We start from the raw sequence: 16229 nt of genomic DNA, 5'->3' as shown, positions 1-16229 counted from the left end.
TTGGCACATCTGGCACAACAAATGATTAATAACAGTTTCTTCAACCTAACATATCCTAATAATAATAGACTGTCATCTCTAAATTGCCCACAGTGTGTGAGTGAGTGCATTCCCTGCAATGGACTGGCATCCCATCCAAAAGTATACCATTGTGTCCTATGCTACCTGGGATAAGCTCCAGGCCCTCGTCTCCAGGATATGTGGTATGAGGATGGATGAATAATAATCATGTTTATTTCAATTTCAATTATTGACAAATATAAACATGTATGAAGGATAATAGCAATAAATACAGTATGCCAAAATAAATGCTAGAGGAGAATCCTGCAATTCCTGCCCCAGTCCTAGGTCTGGGGAGTTTATTCTCACTGAGATTGCATAGGATTCCTCTGGCTGCTGTTTTTCTCCCGTACACGTGAAGTGCTACTTCTTCATTGCCCACATGTGAGCCAGTATGTGAGCCCTGATCCGGGCTACCATCCCGCCCAAGGCATTTCCTCTGTATGCTGCTTCCTGCAGCCCTGCAGTGGATAAAAGGAAAGGACAATGGTTTGTTGATTTATAGCACATGTATTGTTATATTTTATATTATTCAAGTATACATTACTCAGTAATAACTCAGTAACTACTCAAGTACAAATGATGAACAAATACAGTAACTGTTATGATTAAGAATGAACGAACGTGGGATCAGTATATAACTAATACTTTCTGGTTAATTAATGAATTAAGTAAGAGTGTACTACTTCAGGGGCGGCATGGTGGTGCTGTCATGCCCGGCTCGTACGATCCTCGTGTGTGCCACGCCCCCTGATTACCCACGTGTGCTTCCCTGATCTTGCCCAGCTGTGTCCACTTATTTTCGCCCAGTCTCGTCTATTTCAGTCCATGACTTGCCTTAGTTTCTGGTCCGTCATTGATGTTAGTTAGTCTTAGTGCTGTCTGCTCCGTCCCGATCCCGAATAAATCCCCGTTTTCCCCGTACTCCGCCTGCTTGCCTGCTTCCTGTCCGTTTGTCAGCCTGTGCGCACTACCCGCTTTAACCAGCGAACTCTGACAGCTGCACTGGTTAGCACTGTTGCCTCACACCTCTGGGTCCCGGGTTCGAGTCTCCGCCTGGGTCACATGTGTGTGGAGTTTGCATGTTCTCCCCATGTCGTCGTGGGGTTTCCCCCCACAGTCCAAAAACATGCTGAGGCTAACTGGAGTTGCTAAATTGCCCGTAGGGGTGTGTGTGAGAGTGAATGGTGTGTGTGTGCCCTGCGACGGGCTGGCCCCTCATCCTCGGTTGTTCCCTGCCTTGTGCACATTGCTTCCAGGATAGGCTCCGGACCCCCTGCGACCCAGTAGGATAAGCGGTTTGGAAAATGGATGGATGGATGCCCTCTTTTCTTACTATCACTGCTACTTAAATTTGCTGGCGAGCTGTTTCAAAATTTTATCAGTTCCATTCCAGCCCCCTATAATGCCTCTGCAAAGACTGAAAAAGATCCATCAAACGGTTATTGAATTATGGTCTTAGCAGGGTCAAGCATCAAAACTGCTGCTTTTTTCATTATCACTATGTGGCGCTGCTTCCATTTTGGGACTGTTTCAAAATTAAATCAGTTCTAGTTCCTCACCAATACCTGTACAAAGATTGAAAAGGATTCGTCGAACGGTTTTTGAGTTATTGGCTTGCATGCCAAAGTATCTGCAGCGAAAGGGGAACAGTGCTAAAACCAAAAGTATTCCCTGAAGGCCAGGGAATACCATCCATCCATCCATTTTCCAAACCGCTTATCCTACTGGGTCGCGGGGGGTCCGGAGCCTATCCCGGAATCAATGGGCACGAGGCTGGGAACAACCCAGGATGGGGGCCAGCCCATCACAGGGCACACTCACATACCATTCACGCACACATGCACTCCTACGGGCAATTTAGCAAGTCCAATTAGCCTCAGCATGTATTTGGACTGTGGGGGGAAACCAGAGTACCCGGAGGAAACCCCACGACGACATGGGGAGAACATGCAAACTCCACACACACGTAACCCAGGTGGAGACTCGAACCCGGGTCCCAGAGGTGTGAGGCAACAGTGCTGACCACTGCACCACCATGCCGCCCCCCTAGGTCAATCCATTCAACAGTTATTAGCCACAAGGCATGTTTACTTATTGCAACACCACCTAGTGGTGGAATGACACTATTTTTGTTCTTATTCCTCAGAATTGGGCCCCAAGTCCAGTCACCAAATCAATTATAACCAATCAAAGTTTTGTTGAGATATAGCCACACATCCTGTTCAGTGGCTTTGTCATCAAATTCATTGGATGATAGTGGCCATAGCATCTGACTTTTAGTAATTTTTGGTCACAATCCCTTCTAGATGATGCACCCCAAATTTGATGATGATTGGATCAACAGCCTAGGTTTCCAAAAAACTTTTTTTTCAGAAAAATTCAAAATGACAATATGACAGACTTAATTAATGAGTGCAATCGAAGTTAGACAAGCCATGGCTTTAAACACACCAAAGATCATAATCCCAGGTTTAAGAATTCAGAATTTACATGCAGAAACATATCTTGAAATTTGACCTGATGCTTTTGCTACAGGAATGGATGGATTAAACCCAAATTAGGTGAGCCAGTATTTTGGATGGGCCTCTGTCAGGGTGCCAAATTACAAAGCAGAAGACTGGACAAAATTTTTGGCCTGTGCAAAATAAGTAGGTTTTTTGAAAAATTCTGAATGACAGAAAATCCAATAAGGAAATTAACGGCAATGGATGAATTTGAATGGGGATGAGCAAAGAATTCAGAGGAATGAAAGATCACAAATCTAGGCCAAGGGGTGTTAACATACTTCATATATCAAGTATAATACCCGTAAGAAATTAGTTTATTATAAGAATGTCCGCTAAAGTCAGCTAAAACTGCTTAATTTCATTCTTTTTAGCTTTGCTCTGACTTTAGCTGAGTATTTTGTTCACCCTGGTGCTTGTTGGTAATACCCCAGTGAGTACAGTGCACGCCCCCTCCCCCAAACAGATTCTTCCCAAAAAAATGCGCCAACTTCCTTCACGAGGGAAAGATTTGGGATCCATTTAGCCTTTATTTATTTGTAATAGAGTATAAACGACTCACATATTTTAATTAATTACTTACATTCAGTGCTGTGTGTGGTTGTGCATTGACTTTAATAGGAAGGAGTGTCTGCAGGTGTCCTGCCACACACAGGTACCAGCCCGTGTCCTTCCTCTCCAGTCGCCTCATTGTGATGCTGAGCACTTTATAAACTCTTTCATCACTGAGCTCCACAGGCCTCCCATCCAAACTCCCAGAATTCTCTACACAGGAGCCCTTGCCCATCCTACACCACATCATGTCAATGTAAATGTCAGTATAGTGACACTGAATACTGACAGTGTCTCCTTTCATAGGCATCACCTCCTGTTTGTCCACAAGCTGCCCTGGAGATCCTGAAGACACAAATCAGAAACAAAGGAAGCACTAACGTTTGCATAACAATAAGATATTCTCACTATGATTATGGACCAGTAACCAGATGTTTATATCGTCTTTCCGTACATTTTATGCATATCTATAGCTGAGCTATGACATTTGTCATATTACTTATCATACTTAACACGGGGGCAGCATGGTGGCGCAGTGGTTTGCCCTGCTGCCTTACAGCAAGAAGGTCCTGTGTTCAATCCCAAGTCCTTTCTGCGTGGAGTTTGCACGCTCTCCCTCTGTTTGTCTGAGTTTTCACCAGGCGCTGTAGTTTCCTCCCACGGTCCAAAAGCATTCAAGAGGGGTTGAATGGTGAGTCTAAATTGGTGCTGTAGTTGTGTGTGCACCCTGTGGTGTGTTGGTGATTCCCCAGGGTTGGTTCCCACTTGTGCCCAGTGTTCTTGGGATAGGTTCCAGTCCCCAGGCAACCCCAGTTGGAATTAAGTGGCTTCAGAAAATGGATGGATGGATACTTAACCCCCTGTAGAAGCCCATGTAAACTGATATGGTTACTTTTTCCACGCTACATTTATCATATTGGGAAAAATTTAAATGCATAGCAGCGGCCCTTCTACCTCCGACGAGCTAAAAGGTGTGGCACAAGTCCCCTTATCCTCAGGACACTTTATAACTGTGTCATCAAGAGCATCCTAACTGGATGCGTCGCCGGCTGGTATGATAGCCACACCACCTACCCCAGCAAAGCTCTGCAAGAAGTAGCACGGTGTGGGGAATATCATTATGAGATGAGCTTCCTGTCAGGGTCAGCTCCTGTTGTCCCAGTCTTGCATCCATAGCTTCTGGCTTTGACCTTGAATAGGATAAGTGCTACAGCCAATGGATGGATATTCCATACTTACATACACTTCACACAGTATAGTATATGAGAGTATAATTTTCTTTACATGCACTATTAAGTATTAACATGGTCTATATGAGTAATTATGTAACTAATATTAAATAAATTTAAAGAATATATACCATGCAGTGTTGGCCTCCCATCTGCAGGGTAGGCCACACGAATCCCAGCCATAGTCTGTGCCTATGTGTATAGACTTTGCATGTCCTGAATATGTCACATTAGACATGGATTGATATCAGGCTTGGTACTTCATGATTAAAGCTAAATCAATAACGTAAAACATTCCCATTTAAATATTCAATTGCTTGGAAAAAGGCCTATTTACCAATTAAACCAGTAGCAATAGCACATAAATCCATTAAATACACAGATTAAGTTTAATTTGGTCTCAGATATTACAAAACCTCATGAATAATACACTGGCATTAGGTCTATATATATTTGTGTGTTTTTTTCCCCATTAGCCTAGCCTACTTTTTGTCTCTGGGGAAAAGGATACGAATGAACTCGCATGTACGCTAAACATGACTTTATACACAAACACGGAATGTAGTGTCCAGTGTTCAAACTCATTGATTTCAGGTCATTTTCACCTGTTGAAATGATTGAAGACAACAAAAAGATCATTTAAAGCATAAATGCATTTATTTTCTAATTAGATGCCAGCAAAACATTAAACATTTGTATGTAGTAATTGCAAGAAAACAAAAAGAAAACAAAATGTACCATTTTAAGTTTCTGGTACTGTGACATAACACTGATATCAGCGCATTTAACAACGTTACACATGACAGGCTAAACTATTCCTTCTAAGCTAGGTATCCTAAACTCAGTACGTCCAAACAAAAGCAAAAACAGAAATACTGTCACAGGTCCAGGGCGGATTGAGAGCGACAGCGTGTCATGGAGCAAGCAGAAACAGAGAGTGGACGACTCACTCAGGGATTCAAAGGAGGAAAGGGGAAAAACACTAGAGACACTAATAAAAACAAAAGCAGACCACGAGGGGTCAAAAACAAGACAAGGAACAACAGTAATCAAATAAGAAATCGGTCGGTGGGTCACAAGCTTTTTTTTTTTTTTTTCCCTCCACCACCCCCCCTCTGCGGAGGACCACTTTATTGTGCCCGAGATGTTATTTCAGGTGGAGTCTAGGACCCAACCTGACACGTGTGTATAGACAAACAGGCACACACATATACAAGCATACGTTCCCACCCTCATGCAGACATAAACAAATATTTACACATTCACCCAACATTTAGACACACAGAAATGAACGCTGTACACATACTCTCACTCCCCATGTATACTCTATGTGGACCCCTATTTTTCCTCTGGCGAGGAGACCAGAAGATCACCCCGGACCCCGCAGTAGCCGAGAAGCCCACCAGCCCAGACCCCGACCAGCTGTTCCTCTCAGCCCCAAATGGCGAACAGGGAACGGGGGTGTGAAAAGACCCCATGCCCCCCTTCGCCCGCTCAGATGTGGTGTTGGTGAATGTTGTTCTAAAGTGCTTTTAAAACAGGTGAAGGGCATGGCACTAACCACCCCCTGCCGACCAACAGCTGGTGTTAGCTCGGCCTCTCCCCAGAGCCCTCAATGTCTGTGTGTGATTAAAATTGAGATGTGGGCCCTGGCACCAGAGGTAAGGCTGAATGAACAGACCGCCCTCTGGATGCCATTCTGTGTGCCCATCCCCAACGCCCTAAATGTATGTGTCATGAGAGAGTAAGTAATGAGAGTGTCTACGTTGTAGTGTATGAATGAGGTACAGGTGGTCGCGAGGGGACAGAGGAGGAATACCTACCCTGCATCCCAGCAACGCACCTACACCTCAAAGCCCTACATGTGTGGTGGTGTGATGGAGCGGGAGGAGGGAAGCATTTAGGGATGGGGAGGAAAGGAATGGGGGGGGGGCAAAATACCTCCCCCCCCGGAGCCAGCTCCCCCGCTGACCCCCATAGGCACTCCCCGTTCCCCGAAATCCATCCAGGGAGGGGGGCCCAGGCCCATCCAGACCGGGGCCCAAAGCAGCAGCACCACCGGGCCCCACAGAGCCCAAGGCGCCCCACCGGACCCCACTACAAAGGAAAAGCTACCCCCGCCCCAGCATTCAGTCAACTCCCAGACTGCACAAGACAAAAGACATCCAAAGACATTGTACCTCTCTGAAAGGTAGAAACGTTTCACCGCTCGTCCAAGCAGCTTTGCATGTGCAAATGCACAACCCCTCAATCAACAGAGGTAGAGGCATTAGGCACAACCTGTCTCCAATTTAACCTGCGGCCCTCTCATCATTTGCCAAAACAAAAATAATTCCCAGGAAAAAAACAGACCCAATTCACACCTCCACCAGGTGGACCACCCTTAACGACCCACTCTATCGGAGTAGGAGGGACTGGTTACATCTACCCGCAACTCCCCCCCCCACTTTGTTTCACTCAACGAGCCCCCTTATACTACTTACCCAGGAGGATAAACATGTGGACACTTACTACCTCCCTCAGGCTGAAGAAGCTGCTTGGATGAGCAGCGAAACGTTTCTAACTTTCAGAGACAAGTCCAGTTGCCACGAGTCAACCACCAGAGAGTATGGTCTAAGGTTGCCTGGTCCTTCTGTTCCTCTGTGGTGAAGGGTACCTTAAGGGTACCTTCACCACATTGCCATTTGATACTGACACCTTCACATTGCCTGCTTCTAAATCGCCAACGATCAGTTCTTCCAATAATAATTTGTCCACCTTAGTTTCAACAATATCCAAATTTATAGCATTCAGCTGGAATTCACTGTTTACAACTTCTACTGCCACATCCACAATTTCCAGTTCAAATGCTTTTTCAAAAGACTTTTCTCTAGTCTCCTCCACTTCAACTTCTCCAATTTGTACTTGTACAATTTCGAAATTAAATTTACTTTGATCTAAATATTCGAGATCAAACTGGCAGAGGTCTACCAGCACAGCTCCTATCTTCAGACTGTCTTGATGGTTGTCTACAGGCTTTATGGAGATTGTCCTGTTATTTATCACAAAAGCCTCCAACCCATGTACATCTATCCCCTTATCCCTCCCAAGCTGGCTAGTGGGTGGAGTTACTTGGGAGCACTCCTCTTCATCACCCCAGCAGATGATCTCTTCCCACTTGTCCCAGGCTGCCCAATAAGCATCATCCGTCCAGCTAACTGCCTTGGCAATTCGCCTTCGGGAATGTGACTCAGTGGAACTGTCAGCCTGGTCAGAAGGTGATTCTGCTGGGGAGCACAGCTCTTTCTCATCTCCCCAGTCAATCACCTCTCCCCACTTGTCCCAAGTTGCCCAGTATCTGTCGTCGCTCCAGCAAACAGCTTTCTCCATTCGTCTGATTCTGAATGAGGAAAAACAACATACAGGCAATGCATTGGAGCTGTCAGTCACTCCTGACATGTGGACTACACTTCTGCACTGACCCACACCTTCCCAATCAACAACTGCATTACTGCACAGGCAGAGCTGCTATCTTTGGTCAGCTGGCTGGCGTGAGATTCTCAATTCCAGACAAGTCTGCACATTCATCTCCATATGTGTAACAGTCTTACTGCCTTGTAAATAGTCTGGAGGGTTTGCAGACTACCCCAACACTTTTGATGGAGCTAATTTTAGGTTTATAATGGAACAAAACAGACTGACTACAAGACATCTTGAGTGAGGGTTGGCAACCCTGCATATGACACTAACTAACCTGCACATAAAATTTAAATATAATCCAAACAATATACTGAATTTTACACAAACATATTTCAATATACAGTCATACCTCGGCTCACGAACTTAGTTCCTCACCTGAAAAGTGCGTGACCTCAATCAATTTCTCCCATTTCAAATAATGTAAATATGTATTATGTTCAATATGTTTAAACCTCAGAAACGCTGCATTTTCTTCAATTTTTAAAACTTTTCTGTGACCAAGAATCCATCCATCCATTTTCCAAACCGCTTATCCTACTGGGTTGCCTATCCCGGAAGCAATGGGCACGAGGCAGGGAAAAATCGAGGATGGGGGGGCCAGCCCATTGCAGGGCACACTCACACACCATTCACTCACACATGCACTCCTACGGGCAATTTAGCAAGTACCCGGAGTAAACCCCACGACGACATGGGGAGAACGCGACCAAGAATATAGACTTAAATTAAAATAACCTTACTTGTAACAAATAATGCTGTTGGCACGTCAAACTGTCGGTGCAGCGGTAAGAAAATCGGGAGAAGACTAACAATAATAGAGGATTTATAAATGGAAAAATAAGTTCACACAACAAGTTATTCACCATGAACTATGACATATCGCCGTCTTTCTCTTTAGGTCACTCTATACATACATATATACACTTCGAGCACGCGCAGTACAACTCAACGCCCCCTACCGTACAATCAAATTATGACAGACTGTGCACATACAACTGAGAGCATACATTTACATGCTAACAAATGCTAAATTAAATAAAACATTAAAACTGAGCATACGCTGGTCGCTCGAAAGACGCCAAAAACACGGAAAAGAACCACAAAACATCCCCCCAAAAAACTAAACAATCAACATTAAAAGACTAAGTAACAGTCAAATGCAGTAATTTCGAAAATATATATTTTTTTTATTATTATACTGGACATTTCTTCGCGTTTCGGGTGGTTCTTTGGGGAGCTTTCATTGGACCCTTTTCGGGACGTTTGTGTGTCCGAAACACGGTTCGACAACCGGTACAAAACATTTTGGAACATCTGGTTCGTAACCCGATTTATTCGTGATCAGGACTGTTCGTGGGTCGAGGTACCACTGTACATACAAAGACAGATACTAAATAATAAGATAAGTTATACGATAAAATGGGAGCAGAAATGCAACGTACCTTGCCATCTTGGTGCAGAAAAGCAAGTGAAGCCGCGTCTTTCAAACCGGTAGCTTCCCACGTGCGGAGGCATCAAATGTAACCAAGCAACAACATAACTAAATAATAACATCATAATACGTATAGTTCTTATATAATAATGGCAGTTTTATAAGTTTTTTATTTACTTTTAGAAGTAAATAAGAAAAAAAATTGTGTAAGAACTGCAAAGCAAGAATATAGTAGTAAGCATGAATCACACATTCAGCTCTGGATAATATCAGACAATGACTTAAAGACACGTGAAATGAACTGCACTCTTGGAGTCTGTCTCTCCCCAAAGCACTATGCACGGTAACTTATTTAATATGGGAATTATAAAATGACACTTTGGTAACATTGCAAACTGTTGTATCGCGATACATAGCGATCAGTATGTCGAACTGTCACGCCCAGCTCGTACGATCCTCATGTGTGCCATGCCCCCCTGATTATCCACGTGTGCTTCCCCATTATACCCAGCTGTGTCCGATTATTTTCGCCCAGTCCTGTCTATTTCAGTCCATGTCTTGCTTTCTTTCCTGGTCCGTCATTGATGTTAGTTAGTCGATGTTCGTGCTTCGTCCCGTTTTAGTGCTAATAAATCCCAGTTTCCCCGTGTTCTGCCTGCCTGTTTCCTGCCGGTGCGATCGCGCTCGCAACCAGTCCAAAACCTGACATGAACAAGGTTATACGTCACACAAGCTTCCCACAAGAACCTGTAATTAGACTAAGCGCGTACCACACTGGGCCCGGCTGCCTTATACGGCAACCGAGCACGATCGCATCCTGCCCCCCTTCCCAGTTCTGCCCCCCTGTTGCACTTACTGGTCAGGACGCGAGCACGTTTTGTCATCAACCTGCAACTTTTTGTGTGAAAGAAACATAAGAAGCAAAGCTGTGTACCACAGTAGGGTAGAATTCATGGTTAATTTCGTGGCTTATTTGGGGCGGTTTTGAGTATGATGACACACACAGATTTGTCAAGTATACAAAGCAGAGGTTTTTATTTATTCGTGCTGCACGTATAGGAAGATCCACACTTTATCAAATATCTCAGGCAGACTGATGCTGCGCGGGATACCGGTGCCAAAAAGGTATTGCAGTACCGCATTTTTGAAAGCTGTTCGGTATTACATTACATTTCTTTAGTACTTGTACTAATTACACTATTTTCGCTTCCGCTAACTATGGGATCATGACGATGGACTCTATATAGCAAAACCACTGCCGAAACTAAGTTATACACTAAGTTAGACCTGCACCCATCATGCTATATAAAATACTAAAACGTCAGCTAGTTAAGTATGATGTCCATAGCTTCACATCAGTGATTTATGTCAGGGATATACATTGACGTCATCAAAGTTTGATGTTTGAATAATAAATAGATAATAAAGCATAATGTGCTGCGTGGGACGTGTTTTATATGTGATCAGGTCATCAGAGCTGTATTATGGGATGTCACCAAGACAGGTAATGCTAATACTTAAAAGTAAATAGCATAATCATACAATGATAAGAAAGAGAATAAGGCAAAAACATTTCTTGAAATTTGGCCTGAGGGTGGCGCTAGAGTGATGGATGGATTGAACCCAAATTTGGTATGAATAGTTGGAACTGACCTCTATCGATGTGCCAAATTTCAAAAAAGTTGCCAATCAGCTCTATGGGCTGCCATAGACTCCCATGGCAAAAAGCATAATAATAATGAAAACTACTAAAAACTATAGGTATCCTAATAATAATAGACTATCATCTCTAAATTGCCCACAGTGTGTGAGTGAGTGCATTCCCTGCAATGGACTGGCATCCCATCCAAAAGTATACCATTGTGTCCTATGCTACCTGGGATAAGCTCCAGGCCCTCGTCTCCAGGATATGCGGTATGAGGATGGATGAATAATAATCATGTTTATTTCAATTTCAATTATTGGCAAATATAAACATGTACCAAGGATAATAGCAATAAATACAGTATGCCAAAATAAATGCTAGAGGAGAATCCTGCAATTCCTGCCCCAGTCCTGGGTCTGGGGAGTTTATTCTCACTGAGATTGCATAGGATTCCTCTGGTTGCTGTTTTTCTCCTGTACACATGAAGTGCTACTTCTTCATTGCTCACATGTGAGCCAGTATGTGAGCCCTGATCCGGGCTACCATCCCGCCCAAGGCATTTCCTCTGTATGCTGCTTCCTGCAGCCCTGCAGTGGATAAAAGGAAAGGACAATGGTTTGTTGATTTATAGCACATGTATTGTTATATTTTATATTATTCAAATATACATTACTCAGTAATAACTCAGTAACTACTCAAGTACAAATGATGAACAAATACAGTAACTGTTATGATTAAGAATGAACGAACGTGGGATCAGTATATAACTAATACTTTCTGGTTAATTAATAAATTAAGTAAGAGTGTAGTACTTCAGGCCAAATAGTGTGACATTTGCAATAGCGAAAGCCTTCGTTTTAAAGATGACTTTTCATGTTTTCACTTGAAATCATGTGGAAAGATCACATCTCCACGCACAAAGCTCTTTCATATTTCCTGAGAGCCATATTTCATATTTGCTGGCGAGCTGTCTCAAAATTTTATCAGTTCCATTCCAGCCCCCTATAATGCCTCTGCAAAGACTGAAAAAGAGCCATCAAACGGTTATTGAATTATGGTCTTAGCAGGGTCAAGCATCAAAACTGCTGCTTTTTTCATTATCACTATGTGGCGCTGCTTGCATTTTGGTACTGTTACAAAATTAAATCAGTTCTAGTTCCTCACCAATACCTGTACAAAGTTTGAAAAGGATTCGTCGAATGGTTTTTGAGTTATTGGCTTGCATGCCAAAGTATCTGCAGCGACAGGGGAACAGTGCTGAAACCAAAAGTATTCCCTGAAGGCCAGGGAATACCATCCATCCATCCATTTTCTAAACCGCTTATCCTACTGGGTCGCGGGGGGTCCGGAGCCTATCCCGGAAGCAATGGGCACGAGGCTGGGAACAACCCAGGATGGGGGGCCAGCCCATCACAGGGCACACTCACACACCATTCATGCACACATGCACTCCTACGGGCAATTTAGCAACTCCAATTAGCCTGAAGGCCAGGGAATACAACAAAGGTAATTTATGCTTACAGATCTGAAATCAGCAGATCACATTTATGTACCATCATGTATGTTAAGTTCTTGTTGCTGTAAAGCGGAGAACTACTACACGGGAGAGAAGTATCCAGGCTGAAAAATATCTTCTGGAATTTTACTGAGGTCAGCATGTCATTGGCCCCAAAGTGGCATTCCCATATCAGTTGAAATATGCAATTGTCTGCATGCATAAACTTGCCTCTTACGCCATACTCCATGCTAGGAAATAGCTATGAAAAGATTGTCCTCGTACTCACCTCAATCTGGGAATACTATTGTTGTTAAATAGCTATGCATAAGATTACATTTGCCATGGCTGAGACTGAATCACTTTCAATCACTACATGATGGTTATTAGGCATTTAATTACTAGCGGCTGTCAGTGATTGTTAATTGCTGTATAGTAACTTGGGAGAATGACACTGTGGATGCTGAAGTAACCGATGCTGTGTGCACACTCACCCCTTTAATACGATGACAGTGTAGTTCTGCTTTAGCGGGATGATTACTGTGCATCTGGTGACAAAGATTTACGATGGATAATTTAAAACCCAAGTACTGGAATACTTTGCCAAACAGAACATCCTGATGAGCAAATTAATTTCATCATGAAACTTTAAAATAAAAGTTATTTTTGGTGATGGTAACTTTCAATTCCCCACGATTCCCCAGTTCCAGTCCTGCAGGCCTAGTCTGCACCCAGATTTTAATACTCAAACACCTTATTCAGCTCACCAGCCAATTGCCAGGTTTAGTAGGTGTATTTGACAGGTCCTTGCAAACTGGTTCTCCAGGACTGGAATTGGGGAAGCCTGATATATAACATTATATACTGCACAGGTCCTTCTCAAAAAATTAGCATATTGTGAAAAAGTTCATTATTTTCTGTAATGTACTGATAAACATTAGACTTTCATATATTTTAGATTCATTACACACAACTGAAGTAGTTCAAGCCTTTTATTGTTTTAATAATGATGATTTCGGCAAACAGCTCATGAAAAAGTGCTCCAAAATCTCCTGATAGCTAGCTGCATTGACCCTGCCCTTGATAAAACACAGTGGACCAACACCAGCAGCTGACATGGCACCCCAGATCATCACTGACTGTGGGTACTTGATTTCCGAATGACATGCAAAATTTGCTTTCATCCGAAAAAAGTACTTTGGACCACTGAGCAACAGTCCAGTGCTGCTTCTCTGTAGCCCGGGTCAGGCGCTTCTGTCATTCGGAAATCAAAATTTTGGAGCACTTCATGCTTCCATCTGCTGAAAAGCTTTATGGAGATGAAGATTTCATTTTTCAGCACGACCTGGCACCTGCTCACAGTGCCAAAACCACTGGTAAATGGTTTACTGACCATGGTATTACTGTGCTCAATTGGCCTGCCAACTCTCCTGACCTGAACCCCATAGAGAATCTGTGGGATATTGTGAAGAGAAAGTTGAGAGACGCAAGACCCAACACTCTGGATGAGCTTAAGGCCGCAATCGTAGCATCCTGGGCCTCCATAACACCTCAGCAGTGCCACAGGCTGATTGCCTCCATGCCACGCCGCATTGAAGCAGTCATTTCTGCAAAAGGATTCCCGACCAAGTATTGAGTGCATAACTGAACATAATTATTTGAAGGTTGACTTTTTTGGTACTAAAAACACTTTTCTTTTATTGGTCGGATGAAATATGCAAATTTTTTGAGATTTTGGGTTTTCATGAGCTGTATGCCAAAATCATCAATATTAAAACAATAAAAGGCTTGAACTACTTCAGTTGTGTGTAATGAATCTAAAATATATGAAAGTCTAATGTTTATCAGTACATTACAGAAAATAATGAACTTTTTCACAATATGCTAATGTTTTGAGAAGGACCTGTATAACCCCCCCACAGCCAGATGCCACTGTAACCAAATAATCAATATTATTCGCTTCACATGTTATGGCTGATCAGTGTATAACCTCTGTATCTCAGTTACATTTCAGACTATTTTGCTACATTGTGCAGATTAATATACTGTGTTCATAATAAATTTCAAAATTTCCCAAAGTTCAGCACATTGTCAGTTTCACTGGCCAACACACTGATCATCGTAACATCATCAAGTTCTTTAGCCAAATGAGGTGTGCTGAGCAATGGGAAACCTGACACTGCAGTACAGTGAATCATGCAGCAGGACTGGGAAAATGTAAAAACACATTTTACCTCCAAGAGCCACTGTTCTCCAACCTTTTTTCAGCAGTCTTACATGTCTGTAAAGACATAAAATATGTTTGCAAATATACTGTACTGATCCTGAGAGGATTAAGATGGCAAAAATATCAATTGGGCTGGTGATTGCACAATATTTTAGAAGCTAAATTATGAAACGTATTACTATATATATTACACAATGATAAGGTATAAATACAGAAAAGCTACATACCGTTGGAGTGAAGCTGAAGTCCTTCTCTCTTCTAGACAATGGAATCAATAGAAATGAAGTTTTGCCACGACATGAGAAGCCAGGAAAGTGAAGCAGAACATGAACAGGAACATTATTCAGCCTTGGCTGACTAGGTCTGTATTCCGGACATTACATTCATGATTTAATTTGATTGTAAGGGACTGAATAATTTTAACTTGCTTGCAGGTTCCCTATGTACCGTATGTATTACCTTTCCTGACCTTCGGAGGTCCTCCCTCCTGTTTCGGAGCATTTTTAAGGGTTTTTTTCAGAATTTCCTGCTCTTTGCCGACGAGGCTGCAGGGCAACTCTGCCGTGACCTTGAAATTACATTAAATATTCTGTTAAAACACTTTATTTGGTGTTTTACCTTGTGAATAGAAATTTTAAGCCCTCATTGTGCTTTAAGTGGTAAAAAAGTAAAATAGAGAAATTAAACTATTTGATTAGAAATATTGATTTTAAACAATTATATGAGGTACAGATTTTGCTTATGACAGGGTTCCAGTCAATTTCCGCTCCCTTGCAGGCAGTGGTACACATTTTTGATGCACCCAGGGATGATCTTACAACAGCCTGGTGGAGACGTGTAGAAAAAAGAAAGATATCAGTTTTGTACCAAAAACGTTAGAATACAGAGGAGTGCAGGTGGACATAGAATGAGCAGAATGAATGGTAGCAGTATTTCTGATGTGAGAACCACTTATTCTGCTGATTCTACTTCCACCTGCGCTGTCTGTGTTTTAACAGCTCTGTCCACTTTAGTTTCTATTTCCAGGACTGTGTGATACTTACACTGAATCTCTTTTGTTCAGGTGTTGCCGCTGACTTCCCTGCTTATTTTTTAGGAAGTCTTCTGCTTCCACTCCAGACTGATTGAGGGAAAGATCATGAAACTAAATATGATATATTCTGTAACCATGACCTGACAGCAGTATGTCTGTGAAACCACAAAAAACACAGAGCTTGCTATCAAACAGACAGTTTACTTGCCTTTAGTTTTAAAATGTAAATTAGGGATTTCCTCAGTCTGAGGTTTTTGGGGAACAAAAGGTAAACATCTTGCTCTCCAATGTCCACAAAATCATCCCCTGTCACACCTTATACTTCATGGTAAAACAGAGAAAATAGATTAATTCACATGACTGTAACTATAAAACCCAAAATATTATGGCCACACAGAGGTTGAAAAAATAACAATGATTATGAATAAATTAATAATAAAACCCCATAATATAATTAAGGCACGCAGAGTGAGCACATAGCAGGCATAGCAACAGTAAGTAAGGCGGACAAAGGGGCAACTGAGAAGACTGCATCAGCAAATTTAGCATATTTCCCAAAAACACAACACTGATAGGAGTTATCAATTTAG

At 42.5% G+C, this 16229-nt stretch overlaps 1 protein-coding gene and 1 long non-coding RNA gene across 3 annotated transcripts; both read right to left on the bottom strand.

Moving 5' to 3' along the window:
• Positions 1-398: 398 nt before the first annotated feature.
• Positions 399-14701, bottom strand: LOC125728157 (uncharacterized). 2 transcript variants are annotated; one of them, XR_007388942.1, is made up of 3 exons: positions 14614-14701; positions 12874-12927; positions 399-521 (listed from the first exon to the last, which is right to left on the bottom strand). It is a non-coding gene; the product is annotated as an uncharacterized LOC125728157 (long non-coding RNA). The 2 variants fall into 2 exon arrangements; XR_007388943.1 differs by lacking the exon at positions 399-521 and adding an exon at positions 11396-11471.
• LOC125728156 (uncharacterized) lies at positions 6854-9358 on the bottom strand. Its single transcript, XM_049005230.1, has 2 exons — positions 9250-9358; positions 6854-7727 (listed from the first exon to the last, which is right to left on the bottom strand). Exons 1-2 carry the CDS (start codon positions 9255-9257, stop codon positions 6962-6964), a joined length of 774 nt encoding a protein of 257 aa, XP_048861187.1. The 5' UTR covers positions 9258-9358; the 3' UTR covers positions 6854-6961.
• Positions 14702-16229: the final 1528 nt, after the last annotated feature.

Source organism: Brienomyrus brachyistius, unplaced genomic scaffold (genome assembly GCF_023856365.1).
Source record: "Brienomyrus brachyistius isolate T26 unplaced genomic scaffold, BBRACH_0.4 scaffold175, whole genome shotgun sequence".
In the NCBI taxonomy this organism is placed as follows: domain Eukaryota; kingdom Metazoa; phylum Chordata; class Actinopteri; order Osteoglossiformes; family Mormyridae; genus Brienomyrus; species Brienomyrus brachyistius.
This window is presented reverse-complemented; position numbering and strand designations above follow the sequence as displayed.